Source organism: Pelecanus crispus, chromosome 4 (genome assembly GCF_030463565.1).
Source record: "Pelecanus crispus isolate bPelCri1 chromosome 4, bPelCri1.pri, whole genome shotgun sequence".
Classification (NCBI taxonomy): Eukaryota; Metazoa; Chordata; class Aves; order Pelecaniformes; family Pelecanidae; genus Pelecanus; species Pelecanus crispus.
In genome coordinates, this window is record NC_134646.1 from 39,625,075 (window position 1) to 39,646,634 (window position 21,560).

At 37.3% G+C, this 21,560-nt stretch overlaps 1 protein-coding gene across 3 annotated transcripts in view; it reads left to right on the forward strand.

Moving 5' to 3' along the window:
* The window catches only part of GRIA2 (glutamate ionotropic receptor AMPA type subunit 2), a 92,789-nt gene that overhangs the window by 52,323 nt on the left and 18,906 nt on the right, over window positions 1-21,560 (forward strand). For all 3 annotated transcript variants that reach the window (XM_075709090.1, XM_075709091.1, XM_075709092.1), the window contains exons 5-11: window positions 343-396; window positions 2,798-2,959; window positions 16,523-16,690; window positions 16,975-17,079; window positions 17,801-17,911; window positions 19,048-19,254; window positions 19,764-20,134. In XM_075709090.1, the coding sequence (XP_075565205.1) occupies window positions 343-396; window positions 2,798-2,959; window positions 16,523-16,690; window positions 16,975-17,079; window positions 17,801-17,911; window positions 19,048-19,254; window positions 19,764-20,134 (1,178 nt within the window). The remainder of the gene's footprint in view (window positions 1-342; window positions 397-2,797; window positions 2,960-16,522; window positions 16,691-16,974; window positions 17,080-17,800; window positions 17,912-19,047; window positions 19,255-19,763; window positions 20,135-21,560) is intronic.

Genomic DNA, 21,560 nt, shown 5'->3' on the forward strand with positions numbered 1-21,560 from the left:
GAATCTAAGTAGGAATCTCTGAGGCACAGTGCTTCTACTCCTTGATGCCTGCTCCCTCCTGTCCGGGTTATGCCTTTAATACACAGTATAGTCATTAGTATTCAGCTACTCTGTTTACAGATCTTGGGACTTGGACTTCAGCATGGCTAATTTCCACCAGCAGAGAGTATGTTCAATGGTCCATTAGGTAAAATAAAAAGTAAAGCACTGAACAAACTCAGTATTGCATGCAATAAACCTCATAACTAGCTTTTACATCATACTGCATTTTGTATTTTTAAGTCTCAGTCTATATGTCAGGTAAACATTCTCAACTATGGGGGTATTTCTTCTTTTTTACAGGTTATCACAATTGGTAAACATGTTAAAGGATACCATTATATCATTGCAAATCTGGTAAGCATTTTTAGTATTTAAAATACCTGTATTACTCATTTGACTGTTTATGGAAGCACATCAACTAGTATGTTGTTTTAAATGCATTTTAGAAAATAGAAAAAAGCTAAATGTCTTTATCCTTGCTAAATGAATGCATATGTTGAGATCGTATTTGTTTTATTGGGTGAGTCTTTTCAGGGGTTAAACACCTCCTGTGATACTCCCATCAATAGGAGTGAAGGTTGCTCAGCACCTTCAGTAGAGCTTCATTCCTTTTTCTACACACTTTGGCAATCAGAAAAATAACTTTCCACATTATAGGCTGATACGTTCATTCAGCAAACTGATGTCTCTTCTCTCACCTCTAAAGTACCTAAAAATTACAGTTCTCAGCTTTCATTCTGCTAGACTAGTGAGTCTCAGCTTTATACATCTTCATTCCTCACATTGGCTTGGTAATCAGTTTGAATTAATCTTTTCTTGAACATAGGTGATCAGACAGTACAGCTAATAGTGTTCCTGAGGGGGAAAGTTCAGGAAACTTACTAAATTCTGTCAAGGTGATTTTTTTTGAAATTGTGTCTAAAGAGATGAAGGTCTGTTTTGCTGACATGAAAGTTAACAACACTTATTTACTGACGCTAGGGAATCTAATCCAACGGCTTTTTGTAACAGATAAAGCAAATTCTGCAGGCTTGAATCTCAGTTACTCTGTTCCAGAAAAGAGTTTTGGGGTTTGCATAGTGTGAGTGCCTCTAAATAATTATTTTCATCACTTATTCTTGGACTGTGATAGTGTTTGATATAAATTCTAGCAGGGCCCAGAGTGCTCTAATTTACACTCTGTCTTCCATAGCCCTTTGAGGGGCCCAAGGAAACAGAACAACCATACTGGGTCTATCAGACTTCAGATAGAACCCCTGTCTTCTCCCAACCTTTGATCAAAACACTCCCCCCCTCCAGGCAGGCAGTATTCTGAAGAATCACATACGTTAGACAGGTGCAAGGAAGCCTTATATTCTAAAGGCCTTTTTAAAAGCAGAACAGCAAGGTTTCATTTTTGTATTTATTAACTAATTTTTAGGATGAAGAAGTTAGGGTACTGATATTCACAAAGCAAGCATAAAAGTCTTACAAAAATTGAAAAATTCCCTAACTGTTAGATATTTGTATTTTGCATTGCAAATGTTGTATAAACAGTATTTTGAGCCTTAAGGGAGATAAACATTTTAGAAAAATTGCCTGTTGTTGACTGGTTGCTATTTTAGCCATTGGTTTAAGTTTGTAACAGTAAGCCCATAAGATCTAAAACTTACTGAATCTTGTATTTTAAAGCTGTTTCATATTTGCTTCCTACAGATTTATATAGTTTAAATTCAAATATTGTAGATCTTTTGTATCATATCATATAAAATATATATGGTAATGATTTTAAAACTGTGGGTTTTGCTGTCAGAAAGAAAACTTATCTAGTACTTGATCATATCCCATCTTCTTCACTGAATCCACCTTCTTTCTTTCTTCTTTTCTTGACTGTAGTAATGTTCTCCTCCAGTATGATCAGTCAAGAAATTGATCTGTTTTAAGAATAAAACATAGTGATAGATGGAGAAGGGGTCAAAGTACACAATGAATGTTCCTGTTCAAACTTCAAGCTCACGATAATATTGAAGAAAGTTTCATGATCCCTGTAGAAGTGTCTGTATTAGCATGCAGCAACAAATCATTGATGAGTGTCATTAGTATGCAGTTATTAAAGAGCACCTAGTACTGCACTTGTAGCAATGTCTGATAATGTGGTCTGAGGTTGCTGCTACTTTTTTTGTTTACTCAGAGCATTCATTTAAACTGAAGTGTCTGAAATCAGTATTTCATGTAAACTCATTTGTATGGTTATTTGGGGCAAGTTAAAGCACAGAACATGGAAAACAAAACATAGGTACTCTTTGTAAGAATGAGAAGTAGTTCCTTATACCAGAGGGAGGAGGCAGGGGAGATGGTAAGTCCTTCCACATACTTTAGTATTGCTAGCAAAAAGAGGACTCAACTGTGGCTGTAACTATTCCTAGCTAAAACTTGCTTGCCTAACTGTTGTTCATGTCAGTGTTCCCTTTTCTCATTTAAGCAGTCCCATTGAAATTAACGGGATTGTTTAGGAAAGTAAGTATGGCACGGAGAGGTCCACTCAGCCCTTGCTCTATAAAGGTGTATGTCTAGTGAGCAACAAGAGGCATTGCTGGCTGGCGGAGCTGACGACTTAGTGCTGGCAGCCCAGGATTTAAATTTGGATCCTGTTTGAAGGAAAATGTTGGCTTACACTCCTGCAGTAGAAGTCACATGGTAACTCTTTATTTGTATATACTATTGCAAGATATGCCAAAACTGTTGGAATAACAGACATAACGTTTTCTGTGCCCAGGGATTTACTGATGGAGATTTATCAAAAATTCAGTTCGGAGGAGCTAACGTCTCAGGATTTCAGATAGTTGACTATGATGATCCTCTGGTGTCAAAATTTATACAACGTTGGTCAACACTGGAGGAAAAAGAATATCCCGGTGCACACACTAGTACAATTAAGGTATGTCTTACAGTTGCTTTAAGCATGACAGATGTAGAGGAAGTGAGGGAACTGGAATAGAAAGACAAGAGACAGAGAAAGCCCTTCAAAATCAGCTGTGCCAACACAATTTTATATTTCTCTGAGGTACTTTTAACATTCTCTATCATAGGACTGGTTGAGCAAAGATACTGCACTGTCAAAAATGTTCAAGACAACTTTAATTTTTCTTGTCTCACTGTAAATCTGCACCTGACAGCTTGTTAGGTAATTGTTTTGGATGTGATGATGCATTACGTATCTACTGACATTTTTTGGTTTTTCGCCTTATCTGTGTTTTGAAATGTTTTAAAGGCAAATACGTAATCATACATAGGCTTCCAGGGAGCACAGATCTAGCGCTTTCTGATATAACATAATCTCCCAAAGGAATGGTAAGGCAGTTGCTTTGAGACAGATGCCTAAATCCTACAAAGACTTTTAAAATTACACGGTATGCCTGAGGTACAGGATCATGGTCTGATTTCAAGCCTGAGTGACACAAGATGTGAGACTGGGCAAGTGGTTAAGCTTCCTTACCTCAGTTTTCCCTCTGGATAAAACTGGGATAATAGCACCTTCTTACCTTATGGGACTGTTATGAGGATCAATTAGTGTTTACAAGATGTTAAAAAGAACAACACAGTTTTAATGCTAAATAATTTTTCTTTTAAGTAATACAATCAGAAATTTTATTAAGAATGAGTATACTTAAATAACTAAAATATATTAAGACAAAAACATAAATGGCAAATGTTCTAGGCATAACTTTTTTTTTGTGCTATAGTTTGAATATGAAGCATATTCTTGAGTTATAATGAGATGGATAAGAAGTTTCAGAAGGAATGAAAGAACCATTTTTTAAATTCCTGGAACAAAAATCCTTTAAAGCACACAACCTTAATTTAGATTGAAAAATAAAGTTTGTAGGCTCCCTTTTTCTGAGGCCAAATTTGTAGGGGACTTAGAGCTATGATTTTTCTGTGGTTATTTTTGTATTTTAAAATCTTTATGACAGAATAAGTGAATTTCTCATTTGATGTTTGACAAAATAAACTAGTCTGTGTCATGCCTTTAGATACATTCATATTACATACATGTAATATATGTAATATATATTGCTCTCATTTAGGAAAAAGGGAAGGGATGTGGCTGTGGGTGACTAATACAATTCTTTTATCTCTGATTCTTGAGTGCCCAAATCTATCTACCTGCCTACTAATGTTGCAGAGTCATAGTCTGGAAATAATTACAGTGAAATACATGACTAAAGTAAAAAAGTCTAAATGAAACCAAGATGCAGTTTTTCTTGTTGATGGAAAAATAAATCGGTGGGACACAGTGCTAAGGATTGTGGTACCTCTGATATTACTTACAGTAGGGGAGAAATTGCATGAGTGTTAGGTAAGATGAAGTGGTTGCAATGTTTTGTTATAGCATTAAAATCTGTAGCTTTGTCACAGGTATTACCTTTATTTCTTCCATGGTAGATCCTTTCAAGTCTGCTAGAAATTGAAAGGGTTGAAGGAGAGTATTTGGAATATCTTATGGTTTTGAGGTTTATTTTGTTATGGGTAGGAAAAATAAATGAATTGAAACTTTTTTTTTCATTAATTTCATTAACTTAAAACATGTTTTAAATTCAATTAAAAAGGCAGATCTGTCTTCCTTTATCTACTGTCTGCTCAAGGAATATACAGGATCGCACTGATATTTGGTCAAGAGATTTAAACTAATGTTAATTTATCAGATAATTTATAAATGCTAGAGGTATTGATGGGGGGGAAAGTGGATGTATATTGCAATGTTTGGAGAGTTTGATTGTATCAGTTACTGTATTTCTTTGTGTAGCTTTCTTTGCACTTATACACGTTACTTGTCATTTTTGCCTACCGTTACATGTAAGGACAGAGCTACATCACATTACATTTCCATTCTTGAGGGAGCTAGAGGCAGAATATAATCACAGAAATCATAGAAACAGGGCAAGAAAGGTCTTTGAGCAGTCAGTCACCTGGTCTGTCCTCCCTGCCTGAAGGCAGACTCAGCTATACCTGTGCAGTTCCTGTGGATAGTGATTTCATGACTTACCCAAGCTTTCTATTTCAGAGCTTAAATAATCTTATTTTTCGTTTTTTGTCTAACCTAAATCAGCCTTTATATTGCCTAATCCATTACTCCTTTATCTGTTTCTAATGCATATGAGGAAGTTCTCCTTTTTAGCTGTCCTATATTTGAATACGGCTGCCATATTTGTCCTTGCTTTCCCTGCTAAACTAAATAATCCCTTTCCCTTTGAGTTTTCTACTTTCAGATCCTGTTCACTGTTTTGCTCTGGAACCTTTCTAATTGGTACCCATCATCTTTGAAATGCCAGACTGGATACTGCACTGTATCTGAGTGCTGTGCTGTAGAAATTGAAATAATGGTTTCATGTATCTCGGAGACAGTATTCCTTTTGTGTTACTCTCTTTCTTTTTTTTTTTTTTTTTTAAATCCTCACCATCATGACACTATTGAAATATATTTATCATGAGACACACACTAACATCCAGATCTTTTTCTGTACTGTTGCCAATTTAGACAGTCTCATACTATATCTGTGCACTTGATCATTCCTTTGAAGTACAGGATTTTTCATCTGTTCGTGTTGACTTGCATTCCTTACCTGTCCTTCCTGAACATGCCATTCCTTCTTATATTAATAATCTAGCTGTGTGTGTTACCTTTTGCTTCTTGTAATAGTGTATAAATATCTAAGTTACTGAGCGGGTTAGCTCACTGGTCTCCTATTTGTCCCTTCCATGATTTTATGAATAACCTTTCTCCCCTTTTGGTTTTGAGGCAGTAATCCAAATTGTTACTGTTTATAAATGAGCTTTTGCCACCCTCTGGTTTTGAGGCAGTTGTCCAAATTGTCAGTGGTTATAAATGAGCTTTTACCACTAGTTCCCATGGAATCTAGAAAGCTGTCACTGCAAATTCTGTATGAAACAGATAGGAAGGCTAGTAAAAGTCCTGTATTATCAATACAGAAATGAGAGGAGGTTACATGCCCCTAGCAGGTATTGTTATCCCTGGGATTGCAAATGTTATCTCATTGGAGGCAACAGCATTGCAACTGTGTTGTATTATCTTCCTTTTGTAATCCAAAAGGAAGTATACATTCATTTTACATTATAAAACGCAAGTCAATGGAATATGACTGAGCTGACGTGAGAAAACTATCACAGCATCCAAGTACAGTCCTGAAGATGGAGAAAGACACCTCTTTCTAAGAAAAAGTGCATTTCAAAGGAACAGATGCCACGAAGAGGACCTGGATCAAATTGCTTTAAAAATGTATCTTCACAATTTATAAAATATTAATTATAAGAAACAGCAGTCTTAGGACGTAGATGAGAAGAGACACTGATTTTATTTGTTGCTACACTGTACCTGTACTGATAAAAAAACACTTAAAAGATTTAAAGGTTAAGCAGAACACTGAGAAGTAGTGCTTTGTTGCCTTTTTACAAAAGGTCTTCTCATCTCTCAGAAGTAAAGCTGATATACTGTTTACCTCAGATTAAATTCAAAATGTATCTGTTTTAACCGAGGGTGTTATCAGCCTCTGCATGCAGTTCTAGAAGAGCTAATAATGTGTCGATTTTGAAACATACCACTGAGCATGCTGGCGATTTTTTTTTTTTTGTCAAGTAGCAAAACAAAAGCCACATTTAATTTTATAAAGGCCTAATAATAACAACAAGTTGAAATCCCCTTTTGATCCATTATTGTATATTTACAAATATGCTGGGCTTTCTGAGCCTTAGTGTTGCGTCAGGCTATTATGTCTAAGGCAAACCTTTTGCTGTTGCGGGAGGACACTGAAGGACAATGCATCCATTCACATCCAACTGCTCCAACTTCCTAATCTGATTAACCCATTCTGTTTGGGGGCAGCTTTGGTCTAATTCCAGGAAGAAGCTCAATTTGTACCTCGTGAAGGCTAGTGAGACATGATAAGTACCAAGCTTAAAGTATACAAGTATAAACTGGGAGAGGAGTGGCTGGAGAGCAGCCCTGCAGGAAGGGATCTGGGGGTGCTGGTCGACAGCAGGCTCAGTGTGAGTCAGCAGCGTGCCTGGCAGCCGCGAGGGCAAACCACATCCTGGGGTTCATCAAACACAGCATCACCAGCTGTCAAAACAGGTGATCATCCTGCTGTATTCAGCGTTGGTGCAGACTCGCTTTGAGTACTGCGTGCAGTTCTGGGACCCACAATTTAAGAAGATGTGAAGGTCCTTGATTGTCTCCAGAGGAGGGCAACAAAGCTGGTGAAAGGGCTGGAAGGCATGTCCTGTGAGGAGTGGCTAAGGGCTTTGGGCTTGTCTAGTTTGGAGAAAAGGAGGCTGAGGGGCAACCTCATTGCTCTCTACAGCTTCCTGAGAAGGGGACGTGGAGAGGGAGCTGCTGATCTCTTCTCCCTGGGATCCGGTGATAGGACACATGGGAATGGTTCGAAGCTGCACCAGGGGAGGTTTAGACTGGACATTAGGAAGTGTTTCGTTACCGAGAGGGTGGCCAAACACTGGAACAGGCTTCCCTTCCTAGAGAGGTGGTCGATGCCCCAAGCCTGTCAGTGTTTAAGAGGCATTTGGACAATTCCTTTAACAACATGCTTTAACTTTTGGTCAGCCCTGAATTGGTCAGGCAGTTAGATGATTGTTGTAGGTCCCTTCCAACTGAAATAGTCTGGTCTATTCTATAAGCCATCCTACTCTGTGATGAGCTTTTCTAAGAGAAACCTTAGGCTTGGTGTGTGCAAAAAGTATCTGAGACAATTTGTGTATGATATATACAGAAACTATGTGCAGCATGCAGAAAAGAATTTGGGGTTGCCTGGTTGAAAACCTAAAGCAGCTCAGACTTGTAGAGCATTGTGGTGGAAGATGGTAACAACCCCAGTACTCACTGCAGCTGTTTTCGATGGCTTAAACTGCTTCATGCTGGTACATGGTGTTTCAGATGTTCAGAATCCATATGATTGTATTTCAAGCTTCATAATCTCTCCCCCACACACAAACACACAATCAATGAATAGCTAGGATAACGAAACAATAGATTGTTTTTGCATTCTCATTTTGCCTTTAGTAGTTTCACATTTTTGTCTCTTTTTTATAGCCATCTAGTCTTTTAAAAAATTAAGAAATCTATTTTTTTCCAAAGATAATGTGATTCTAGAATTTGAAGTGTTTGTATAGTACCAAACAGTGTGCTCTTTATGATAAAATTGCAAAAGTTGAAAACTATCAGTCTTAGACTAAATCAGGAAGAATGAAGCGTGTAATTGAAAGCTGCTGTTTTAACTCTACTGGTGCTGATTTACCTCAAGGATGGAATACAGAGAACATGCAAATATAAAAGTACTTATTTACCTTGCAGAAATAATTAAAATCTAGATGACTCACTGATGATAAGGAACAAAGAGAACAGTGAAAACATTTCTTCAAACTGGAAATTCAGAAAGCATTTGGTCTAGATATAGACAACTAAGTAAAAGTGTGCAATTAATGAATTAGACAATACCTTCATTTTGGGGCATGCCTCTTATGATTGCAGTGTGTTGGAAAATGGTTTTATAATACCAGGCATTTTAATAAGAGTTATAAGTGATATTCTGTTGCATCTGCTACAGTTTTAATGGAAAAATATGATTGATTATGCCTGAATTCAAGTAGATTATAATGCTTTATAAATAAGAATAAAAAAAATTAGTTAATTTCAGTATTTATTACATGATTTAATCAGGAACTGGAGTAATTTTTTTTCTCTTTTTTTTTTTTTTTTAAAAGTGCACTTGTAAAACTGTAGATTTGTTAGATTTTTCTGCCTATGTTTTCCAGTCCTTGTGTTTTGGTATCCTGGACATAAAAAAATACACATCTAGCAGTTGGCATTCTAGCTATCTGGTTTCACTGGGCTTATGAATCTCAGTATTCAGTCTTCTCTACTTGCAAAAATAGATATGAAAAATGTGGCTGTAAGAAATTTCTATGTTAAACTTCATGCTTCTTTTTAATAGCTTAAGGCTCTTTTGCATAATCACTCATTCCAGCATAGTGGGTTTGGGGGGGGGGGGGGCGGGTTTGGGAGTTTGGTTTTTTTTTTTTTTAAAGAAAACTCAATTAAAGAATGGAACATTTAGTCAGTGAAAGCAGCGGGTGGTTTGAGGCAATATCTGTAGATTTGTCTCAGACGTACAAAGAGCCTATTGACCCAGATCCTTCGATGCTGCAAGTAAAAGTGGCTGAACTGTGCTAAAGCAAAAGTATTTGCAAGACTTCAGAAAATGACAGAGCCAAGTCCTGATGTCCCTATGCAGCTCTGTTTCTCTGAATTTGAATCCACTTATTCTTAGTAATTGTAAGTGTTTGAGGATCTTCAGCCAACAAAGTGCAATGGATTCCTCCTGCCGATTTTCCTCCTTACCACTTTTTTCAACCAGCAATTCACCTGAATATGGTTGATATAAACAGAAGGCGGCTACTATTCCTTCACGCTCTAAGTGTTCAGCAAGATCAGGCATACCTCTAGCTTCACCAAGATCAATGTCATTTCGGACAGGAGAGCTTGATGGAGAAATGGGGATAAGAGGAGAAGGGGGAGTGATACACAAAGCTGAAAGTAGTAGGAGGAGGAATGTGTCGTTCAAGAAAAGGGGTCAGCAAAGTGGAAAGAGCCTGTTGGGACATAAGCGAAAGGCACAGGAGGGTGATGGCTGATCAGAGCTGACGAGGCATCTATGGCCAAATACTTCTTGGGTTGGGTGAATAAGGGAGGAGGAGAAGCACTGAGCAAGGAGATACCTAAAGAACTTAAACATATCATAAAACCAGCAGGTTTTCTGGATAGAAGTTTTGGACCTGAACACTTCAATTTTTCTAAGGTGACAGGTTGCTTAAGGTGTTCTTTGCATCTGATGTTCTGCCCAAAACATGATGGCATTTCAGACCAAAAATACCTATTAATTGTTTAGCTGTTCTGTGCACACAGAATGCTGGAACTGCATTTAAATAAAGGGTATGATCAAAATGTAAGTTGGTCTGACTCGACAACCTCTGGAAACAAAATTTAATAAAGATAGTATATTTGTTAAGATAAATAGGGCTTGATACCTAACCTCATCTTTACTGAGATTAATTAAAAAAAAATTAAAAAATCTGGTAATTTTTATTTATTTCTCTTCCTCTTTTAGTCAGGATCAGGATTGTTATAAAAAAATTACAAATAATCATTTGATATTTCCAAATATCTTGCATATATACAATTATTTTCAGCTGGAAGCAAGAGTGTTGTAAAGGCTGCCTGTTTTCACAAGAGCTCCATTCTAAAGTAAAGATCAAAGAGGAAGTGGCAAGCATGCCGTCTTTTCTGGGTTCCCTGACCCCTACCTCAAGTCCCCAGTGTTTGAAACATTCCCACAGGTAATGAAGATGTTCCTGTGTTCAAAGCCCATTTACAGTTTGAATGGCAACCAGCCCGACATGCTGCTTCATACAGACTCCGTTCATGATAATGCCCACAGAGAACAAATGAGAACATGTGATTATGGGCACAATGAAAAGCCATCTGGATTTACAATGCCATTTATATGTACAATATTCGAGAACTCTACTGAAAGTGACTGTTTGCATTCCCATGCTCTGTCATGACAGTATGCGAGGTATCACAAGAGATCCTGAAGGAGATAGTCATTTCCCATCAGTTAGTGAATTTTCCACTAACTCTTTCATCTGTCAGGCCACTTCTAAATGTTTTCCAAGGTGTGTGTAATGCTTTCCATTTCAAAATAGCCCCCAGATACATTAATTAAAGACCATTAAGAAATAGGTGCCTGAGTTGCATTACTTTGACTGCATCGGAAGTCAACAGGAGGTAGTTGCCCAGTTCCTTTACTAGTTCTTGACAAGTAACTTTGTCTCTAATTCTTTTTGCTTGATGGTTTATATATGTATATACCCATTTTTCTTATATAATATATAAAAATATAGGAATGCTTCTTTAGCTATATACCAATCTCTAGCAGTTACTTCTGAAATTACAAACAGTTCAGTAGAGTTTTGTGAATGTTTTGACCAAAAAACACAATTATGGTACAAAGCACTGTGAAAAGGCAATTCTGCTTTTCTGGTATATACTATTGCTCAAGTAGAGAACTACTTCATTGTGGGGAAAAATGCACAAAACTCAGATGAGAGTTTTTATTGAATATAATCCTCAAAGCAAAATAAAGCTGTAACATTTATTAAAATGACACTATTTGATATCTCGGTCTGTGTATAGTTTAGCAAAGTATTACAAACAAGGTGAAAAAAAGTGTAGTGAACCACTGGAAAAACAATTGCTACTAAAGCGCAGTAAGCTGAACATTTAATATACCCACAATCTACAAAGACACACAGTTTGTTTGTGTCTTTGTTATATATTTATTGCCTTTCATGTATATTTTTTGACACCATCTCCCATAATATTCTCCTTGGGAAGCTGGCAGCTCATGGCTTGGACGGGCGTAGTCTTCGCTGGGTAAAAAACTGGTCGGGTGGCCGAGCCCAGAGAGTTGTGGTAAATGGAGTTAAGTCCAGTTGGCAGCCGGTCACGAGCGGTATTCCCCAGGGCTCTGTTTTGGGGCCAGCCTTGTTTAATATCTTTATCGATGATCTGGATGAGGGGATTGAGTGCACCCTCAGTAAGTTTGCAGATGACACCAAGTTGGGTGGGAGTGTCGATCTGCTGGAGGGTAGGATGGCCCTGCAGAGGGACCTGGACAGGCTGGACCGATGGGCCAAGGCCAACTGTATGAGGTTCAACAAGGCCAAGTGCCGGGTCCTGCACTTCGGTCACAACAACCCCATGCAGTGCTACAGGCTTGGGGAAGAGTGGCTGGAAAGCTGCCTGGCCGAAAAGGACCTGGGGGTGTTGGTAGACAGCTGGCTGAACATGAGCCAGCAGTGTGCCCAGGTGGCCAAGAAGGCCAAGAGCATCCTGGCTTGTATCAGGAACAGTGTGGCCAGCAGGAGCAGGGAGGTGATTGTCCCCCTGTACTCGGCGCTGGTGAGGCTGCACCTGGAATACTGTGTCCAGTTTTGGGCCCCTCACTACAAGAAAGACATTGAGGTGCTGGAGCGTGTTCAGAGAAGGGCAATGAAGCTGGTGAAGGGTCTGGAGCACAGGTCTTAGGAGGAGCGGCTGAGGGAACTGGGATTGTTTAGTTTGGAGAAGAGGAGGCTGAGGGGTGACCTTATCGCTCTCTACAACTACCTGAAAGGAGGTTGTAGTGAGGTGGGTGTTGGTCTCTTCTCCCAAGTAACAAGCGATAGGACGAGAGGAAATGGGCTCAAGCTGCACCAGGGGAGGTTTAGGTTGGAAATTAGGAGAAATTTCTTCACGGAAAGGGTAGTCAAGCATTGGAACAGGCTGCCCAGAGAGGTGGTGGAGTCCCCATCCCTGGAAGTGTTCAAAAAACGGGTAGATGTGGCACTTCAGGACATGGTTTAGTCTAGTCTACCCTTGATTGGTTTAGTGTGGACTTGGTAGTGCAGGTTAATGGTTGGACTGGATGATCTTAAAGGTCTTTTCCAACCTAAACGATTCTATGATTCTATATTTCTTTGTATTTAAGTATATTTAAATTGTTTAAGGAAAAATGCTGAAGATTTGCTTGTACAGATTGATTCTACCCACTTGCTCTTGCAAGAAAGAACATTTCCTATATTACCTCTCTTTGAATCTTGCCTCCTTCCAAGGAAAAATAGTTGTATCTGATTTTAGACCGCCTTTCTCTTAACCTCTGTTAGTGATACAGAGTGTCCCTTCTCCTGCTGTTCCAATAGCAGCTCCCCATACATGGTGAGAAACCCTCTTTGTGCCTGTTTCAGACTGATTTCAGCCTTCTTGAACACTGCTTCAGCTGCATATGCCATTGTAGGTGAGGTCTCCCTGGTGTCTTGTACACTAGCACTCTGTTCCGACTCTGCTGGTACAGTCTCTGCCCAAAATATCCTATTATTTTTTTTTGTCTTTCTCACTGTTGTGTTAGATTAGGGCTGAATGGCTAGTTCATAGTCCCCTTGAGTGGTTTTGATTTGGTTTTAGTGTGTCTACAGTGTAGACATATGTATCTAAGTTGATCACCCTGGACTCTTCCAGTAGTCTCAGAAGTCACTGGAGATCAAATTAATGGAATCTGAGGCACAATTCATTTCATCTTAAAGAATGTGTCTAACATAGGGCAAAAGAATCACACCTTAAAATGCTTATTTTTTCTTCTTTGACTGTAAAAAAACAACTAGTATGTCAAGGACAGATTTAGACATTGCAGATATCCAAATCAATTGGAAAAGAATTCTACTTCTTGTGATTCAGAATAGTTCCTTTTTTTTTTTTTCTCCATTTATGTCTTCACATTTTCATTTCTTTTCTACTGCTCAAGTATATTCTTTTAATGTTACATTTTAAATCTCTAAGCATATCTCTCAACTTTGTGTCTTCAGCACATTGAGAGGCATTGGATTAAACACAGGGCTAACACTAACATTGTGTGATTAAATCTTATTATAATATCTTACAGCTTGAAAAAAAAATATATATAAATCTTGTGCTTCTGGGGGTGTCTTCTGCAATTTCATCTTCAGAAGATTACTGATTGTACGAAAGAGAATACTGGGCCTTTTAGTTAAGGATTTCTGGTATCTTCTGAATTACTGGACAATAGCTAAAGTTACAAAAGTCAACATCTTCCCAGTTTTTCTTGGACAGCACATGATTAATATCTTCTGCTTCTGGGATGACTTTGTTTTGTTTTTACTTTTCAAATTCATCTTCTTAATTGCAGCTTACAAATTTTATTAAGGTCTATTGTACATTTTAAATTTAAGTTGCTAAAATCACGTATGGACCTTGTGTTTTCTCTTCTTGGCAATTAGGACATTTATTAAGAGAAACAGAATTCTTTTCATCTCACGTGCATGCTATCCATGTTTCATAGCAAATAACATAAAATCCTTAGACACGTCAGTGCATTATATTATAGTTTAAATTACCAGCTTATTATTATCATAGTTCTAGAATTGTGATGAAGCAAGACCTTTTTTTTTGTGTATTCTTTGCCATACTTTAATTAATACTGGTGATTCTGTAGGAACTATAGGATAGTACCTATTCCATTTTGTGTTAAAGTTCCTGACTTTATCATGTAAAGTTGAAAGTAACTGAAATGTCAAGTTAGGAGATTTACACTGCTGTAAAAATAGTAGGCTGTAAAAGCCCATCCCACTTCCACAGAAAAATATTCCAAATAGTGTTCCCATTTATTTTAATAGTGCAGATCGGAATTTGGATGAATCTCCAGTACAAAACAAAGTGAATCAAGACAGAGCTAATGCATCCTTTAACTTATGACAATTTTACTTATGTATGCAGACACACACACACAGAGACAACCCTCTGCATGAGCAGGTTATCGGTCTGTCATTTCTTGTTTGTGGTAATGAGTTCACTTTGTTTTAGTTTGTCAACTTTAAAAGTATCTACAGCTCAATGAATAGATGTAATGAGCCTCACAAAGGTTATTAGGAGCTGAAAATGTATGCAGACTAAAGCAGTAAGAAATGATGCATGGGCTGTTTGCTTTCATGGTATCTCCAACAACATGAAGATGTAAGATGCTTGTAAAATATTTTGAGATCCTTGGATTAAAGCTGACAACTAAATTAAAGCATGTGGACTTTATATATGTGATGACATGTATACACATACAGATATATGTTCATAGGCAAAGTCCTACACAAACTGAATATATGACTGAGTTGTGAATATTCAGGCCAGTAATTATATACTATAGGGATAATATTCTTGAGATAATACATTAAGCATATCCCAATGATCAAATGAAACATAGGATAACTGAATTAGCACTATAACTTCTCTATTTCAAGCTCTTATTTTCTCTGCTACCCAAAGTACATTTCAGTGGTTAATGACAGTGCTGTATCCAAAGTTTCTCAAAACGCTAGTGTGGTACATGTTTCTGTACTGCAAAGAGCTGCACTTAAAGCAGTATTGCTAGCCAGTCCCAAAAAATGAGTTGGGGTCCTTTCTCTTCTCCCTGTTACCTTCTCCTCATATCCAAATCCATGTCCACGACTTAATCACTGCTACTCCAGTAGTAGAAAGTAGTATCGGCTCCAGCCAGTCTTTCATTTCATTCCTCTGCTGTTCTGATCCCTTTAAAGATTTCCGTACAAGTCACTGAGAAAAGTTTCTTGAGAAGATTCACATTAGTCACCCAGTAAGCTTATACATCTGAAAAAAGAGTTCCACCTTCCTTTTCTTCCTCTCCAAGGTCTAACGGTTTCATACAAAAATGACCTCAATTCAAGAGGCTGCCTTGGTTACAATTACAAGAGCCTTCTGCATGACTTGAGCTAGCTAATTAAAATTCTCATTAAAGTCTGAGCCATTGAAGCAAAGAGCCAATATATCATTTCTCACCGCTTTGCAGTTTATATATTTTCAGCATCTAATAGCCTTCATAGGGATCATTGCATTCATTCATAAGACTGTAAGTAGTTGTATACTGGCCCATATTTCCAAAAATGTCCCTTAAATTTGGCATAATTGCAATGTTCTGGACTCATAAAGCCCATCCAACAAAGTCCTTGGTGTACATGCACATGTGGTTTCTGTTCAGTTAGTTAGTTAAGATGTAAAATTTTCCAGTCACTGAAGATAACTTCTTTTGACTGTTTAGCCCCAGCTTCTGAGGCATGTGATCACAGGGTTGTTCTCTGACGTCTCAAAAGTTGTAAAGCTCTTTATATTGTGTCAGACTAGGAGCATGGGGCTCTTCCTTGCCTATATTGTTCTTTGAGGGGCACCACTTCTTCTTCCAGACATCTCAGCCCAAAACCTGTTTTTGCAGGGGGCTGACAAGGTACTGCATATTTGAAAATAGCTACCCCTGAGTTTTTATATTTAACAGATAAAAATTAAGCACACGTATATACAAACAGAGGTTGTTTGGTTTTCTGTATATATATGTGGGAGGAGGTGTAGTCTAGAGATCTGTATATAAATGCATCTCCCTGAAGAGCGTAATCAGAGGAACAATTTCTTATTTTTAGAGGCTAACTCAAGTTAAATAGTGGAAATTATTTCTTTTTTCCCATTTACCTCCATGGACTTCCAGCCATATTTGCACACAGAACTGTTCCACAGTTGTAGTGAGAAAGGAATGTAATTCACACTGAAAACAGTTGTAAATCTTCAATTTAGACTTATTAGTACTGCCCCCAACCATTCCTATGGACAACACTTCATTAATTTGCATAGATGCCCCTCAGAGGGTAGTAACCTCCAAACTAAAGAAAAACTGGTCTCATTTCAATTATATCTTACTGTCCTTTTTATTTTTATTATGTTTCTGTGTAATGGATTAATGAGGATTGGAAGGCATAGACAATCTGAAGCTTGTTTTTAATTAAATATTTTGCCTTTTTTCAGTATACATCTGCTCTGACCTATGATGCTGTTCAAGTGATGACAGAAGCTTTCCGTAATTTGCGTAAACAGAGGATTGAGATCTCCAGAAGAGGAAATGCTGGAGATTGTCTTGCAAATCCAGCTGTACCCTGGGGTCATGGTGTAGAAATAGAAAGGGCATTGAAACAGGTAGCTTCCCTGGAGTGAATGCTGGGATGAGTGTATGTGTGAAAATCTCTCTAAATGCTTGAAAAGAACCTTCCAGTCTCCTAACCTGCCTGGATCTTGCTGACAATAATGTGGAAGTGAACTCTTCAGGAACATGTCTTATACTAAGATAATGTATTTGGTATGGAAAAGAGTCTAAACTGAATGTTCTTGAAATATCAATAATAATTTATGGAAATATAAAATGCATTTTCTAAAATGAAACAAAATTAATTCTTCTACCACTTTCATCTTCGTCTGTATAGGTTCAGGTGGAAGGTCTAACAGGGAATATAAAGTTTGATCAGAATGGAAAGAGAATCAATTTTACAATAAACGTCATGGAACTCAAAAGTACTGGTCCTCGGAAGGTAATTTGAATTGTCTTACAGTGTCTTTAAAGGTTTTACCATGCTAAGCAACGGGTTAAGGTAGGTAATGAAACACTATAGATTAATTAAAGTGTGAATTGTGATAATATTTATTCATAGGTGTATTCTACAATGGTCTTGCAGAACAAAGTAAAAATATGTATTATTTCTTTCTAACAAATACAAGTTGTTATTTCTGGTAAGTACTACGTAAGAGTATTTTCCTTTCAGTTTTGTGGATTAAACTTTTTGCTTTCTGATCTGAATTACTAAATGTGAGCCAGTAATTGGGGAAGTGTGCTTCTGAAGGACAAATGCAGAATACAGCTTTTCAGTGATGTTTCTTTAAATGTGATTATCTTTCTGCTCTAATTCCAAACCTTTCAGGAAAAGCCAGTTTCTCCTGTCTTCCTAATCTGGAGTATTTCATAACCCTTTCAATTCTACAGTGTGTGATGTTGATACTAAAACCTGTTAATATGTGAGTGAAAACAGTATACCTGTATTAGACAAATTAATGTGACCAAATGTCATTAGTTCACAGTCTTGTTACTATTTGTTATAGTCTTTAACTTCATGAATGGAAATATTTACACTGATAAATCCATAGCTAAAATAGTTCCTTGTGAGCATGAATCAAGGGCATAGTAATAACATGCTTTACCTTTTCTATGAAAGTTCATATTCATTGGTGTCTGTGCATCCTATAAACTCTCTTTAGATTGGATATTGGAGTGAAGTGGACAAAATGGTTGTGAATCCTCTTGATGGCCCTCTTGGAAATGAATCTTCAGGACTAGAGAATAAGACTATTATTGTCACCACTATTTTGGTAATTAACCTCATATTTTGTCAGAAGACAGTCTGTCCTACGGTGATTTGTTTCTTGTCATTGTGTTAGTTTAAATATACTGTCTTTTTATTATTTGAGGTTGTGACCTGTTACACATTATGATACATGAATAAAGTCTGGAAATTAAGGAAATGTATGTGATTCAGTATGCGGTTTTGTTCTGTAGAAGACAAACGGTCGTTGATTGAACATCCTAGAAAGTTAAAAATTTTAGACCTGAGAATGGAAATTAAATACCTGCTTTTGAAGGAGAGAACTATCTGAGAGGCAGAATCATAGTCTTAGCTTTAGAGAACGGATTTTGCCAAGCAGGAAAGAGACTGGTTCTTATGCTTCAGAATTGTAGTTGCTATAGATTGGTGAAGTGTAAAATAAAACATTAAAAGTTGTATTCTAGTTGTCTAGAAAATAATGTTATGTACTATCATAGAACAGCATTTTTCCTTAAGTTACACAGCTTCTTTATCAGTTTGGACAAGCCACAGGCTAGCATAGGAATTTCACTGGATGCAAGAATAGTTTGGTATCAGTAACAACTGAGCAAAGAGGAGATATGTTACTTTAGTATGACTTGTGACTCATCACCGGTTTTGCTAATGATAGTACTTTACTGCATAGTTATAGATATCTTACCTATTGTTTGTGTAGTAACTCAATAAAGATATAGCCTGGCGAGCCTGAAGTGTTTTCCCAAGGAGGGATGTGGTTGTGAAATAGGAAAGAATTTTCTTGTATTAAGACAACAACAAAAGCAACTAAATACCTTTGCCTTCTTCCATCCAAACTGTATGAGAGAAAGAAACTCATTTTGGAACTTACTCTTTCTTCTCTGAATGCGTAACTCCTGTTAACATTCATGGTCATTATTAACATACTGCTGGGAATCGCTATACCTGTAAGTATTGTTATTTGTATATGACTGTGGAGAATGCAGCTTTTAAATGTGTTAAGGATATGTCACGTTAATAATTAACAGCCAACATATACCTAGCATGTATGATTCAGATACTACCTTCTCTCTTTGTTTCACATGTAAAAGGAAACATTAATCTATGAAGTGCACAACTGATACATCTGTCTGTATCAAGTAGCTAAGTCAAGTTCTTTCTGTGCAGGAGTCCCCATACGTCATGATGAAGAAAAATCACGAAATGCTTGAAGGAAATGATCGATATGAGGGCTATTGTGTGGACTTAGCTACAGAAATTGCTAAACACTGTGGATTCAAATATAAGCTCACAATTGTTGGAGATGGCAAGTATGGGGCAAGGGATGCAGACACGAAAATCTGGAATGGGATGGTTGGAGAGCTTGTTTATGGGGTAAGAAAATCTTTTATAATAAAGCCATTAAAGACGACAGATGGAAGGAGTGGGATTTGGTTTATTTGTCTCTGTAGAGTAGAGGAAAACTATCTCATTCCTTTGATAGAGAATTAGTAACTTGAGTTGGCATGAAAAATTTTGAAAGTAAAGCATGGAATTAGATTTTTAAATGCAAGTGAAGTTGGGGAAAGTGACTGCATATTTCATCCTTCTGACCAGGTGAAAGGCAAAGTACTTTATTAACACTTTTAAATGTCATATACTTTTAAAAGGGCACATGTAAAAAGGGAAGCTTGGAATATGCCAACCATATGGTTATATGTATTTCAGTAAGAATAATTTCAACTAAAAATTTCTTGAAATTTTCCATAGGACATTCTTGGTGAAACGAATGTGGCAGGTGTCTCTGCTGTCCTATTTTCCATTTGTGAAATGCAATAGAAACTAAACCATTCTTTGCTCCGATCATTATATTAGATATTATTTGCTTTTTTCTTCCTTTACAGAAAGCCGATATTGCAATTGCTCCATTAACTATAACATTGGTGAGAGAAGAGGTGATTGACTTCTCAAAGCCCTTTATGAGCCTGGGGATATCAATAATGATCAAGAAGCCTCAGAAGTCCAAGCCAGGAGTGTTTTCATTTCTTGATCCATTAGCATATGAAATCTGGATGTGCATTGTTTTTGCCTACATTGGGGTCAGTGTAGTTTTATTCCTGGTCAGCAGATTTAGCCCATATGAGTGGCACACTGAGGAATTTGAAGATGGAAGAGAAACGCAAACTAATGAATCAACTAATGAATTTGGGATATTTAATAGTCTCTGGTTTTCCCTGGGTGCCTTTATGCAGCAAGGATGCGATATTTCGCCAAGGTTGGTTACTCGCCCATTTCAACTTTGTGCATTTTTGGTCTCAGCCATCTCAGCCAGAGGAGGTTCATGGTGCATATATTTTCACTCTCAAAAAGAAATTAGTTACTATGTTTTTTCCCCTTCCTAAAATCACAAAAGTCCTTGAAACAAAAGCAGTTGTCTGTGACGTAGGGTCATAATGTATTTGATCAATAGTTTCTTAACGTCGATCATACCTTTGCTAAGTGAGGTTATATACACCATGCAGAGACTGTAAAATGCATAAGGTTCAAGTCATTCCATGCCTTCTTGGAGGGGTACCGTGTTTTTGCTGCATATTCCCATTTTACAGTTGACAGTGCATATGGTTCACAACAACTGTAATGGGAAAAAAGGGTAACATACCAGTCATGAACTACACAAGCAGTACTTTCCCTCTAAAACTCACTACATATCATAACACAGTTATTAACCCACTGTTTTCCTACAGGAGAACCTTGAACTGAAAAAAAGGTGATGTGATGGCTCTAATTTCATGTGAATAGTTGCAAAACACTGCTGTTTTTCCATGGCCTAGTTTTAGAAAAGTCACAAAGGATATTGCTAAAATGATTTTGAAGGTCCAGTTTATAATTGCTTAATTCCTCATGGATTTTCACCTACTGTATTAGGGACAACTGCAAAGCACTTAAGTTAATTCCTTTGCAGCTCATTAAATATTCTATTTTCCTTGTGCACAAGTGGTTCTAGCCTTGATTCAGCAAAGTGGTAGGTAAGTAGGTGAATAACTACTTGCTGCTTGAAGGAACTATAGTGACAAGTGAAACAGGGCAGCTGGGTTTAAAGAAATGAAATCAGAAGACCTACCTAATTATACTAAGCAATTTAACTTTCTTCTAAACATCCTAAAATAAGACAGGGAACAGGTCAATTTCTAGTGAATCTAGTGGCTAGTGTGCAAAATAAATCACACCAAGGAAGCATTTCTTAGGTATAAGTTGTGCATCCCAAAAGGTAACAGCAGGTTTTCAAGTTATTCTACTGCGGAAATAGCGGAGCATTTATTGTGTAAGAACTTTCGCAATTCTGTGTAAAGGCTGGCGTATGACAGTGAGATATGCCAGCCTTTATGATGAAAGACAGAATAGATTTGGCATATAACACCATAAGAAGTGTATACAAGAAACAAGACAGTGAAGAGAGAGCCAATCGTTTCAGGTCATGAGAAGCTGTATTAATTTCAGTCCTTTGGGGTTTTTGTATTGATTACACTCTTCACAGGTTTAGTTGTCTGCAAAGTCCTCTATTAGCTGCAAAATTATTTTTATTGAATCAAGGCCATAATAGAATAACAATCTTTTTTTTATTATTGTATTGGCTATTAAATCATGACAGTTTTTCTGTGTGGTTTAATAACTTTTGGAAAGTGATGTAAGAATAATGATAG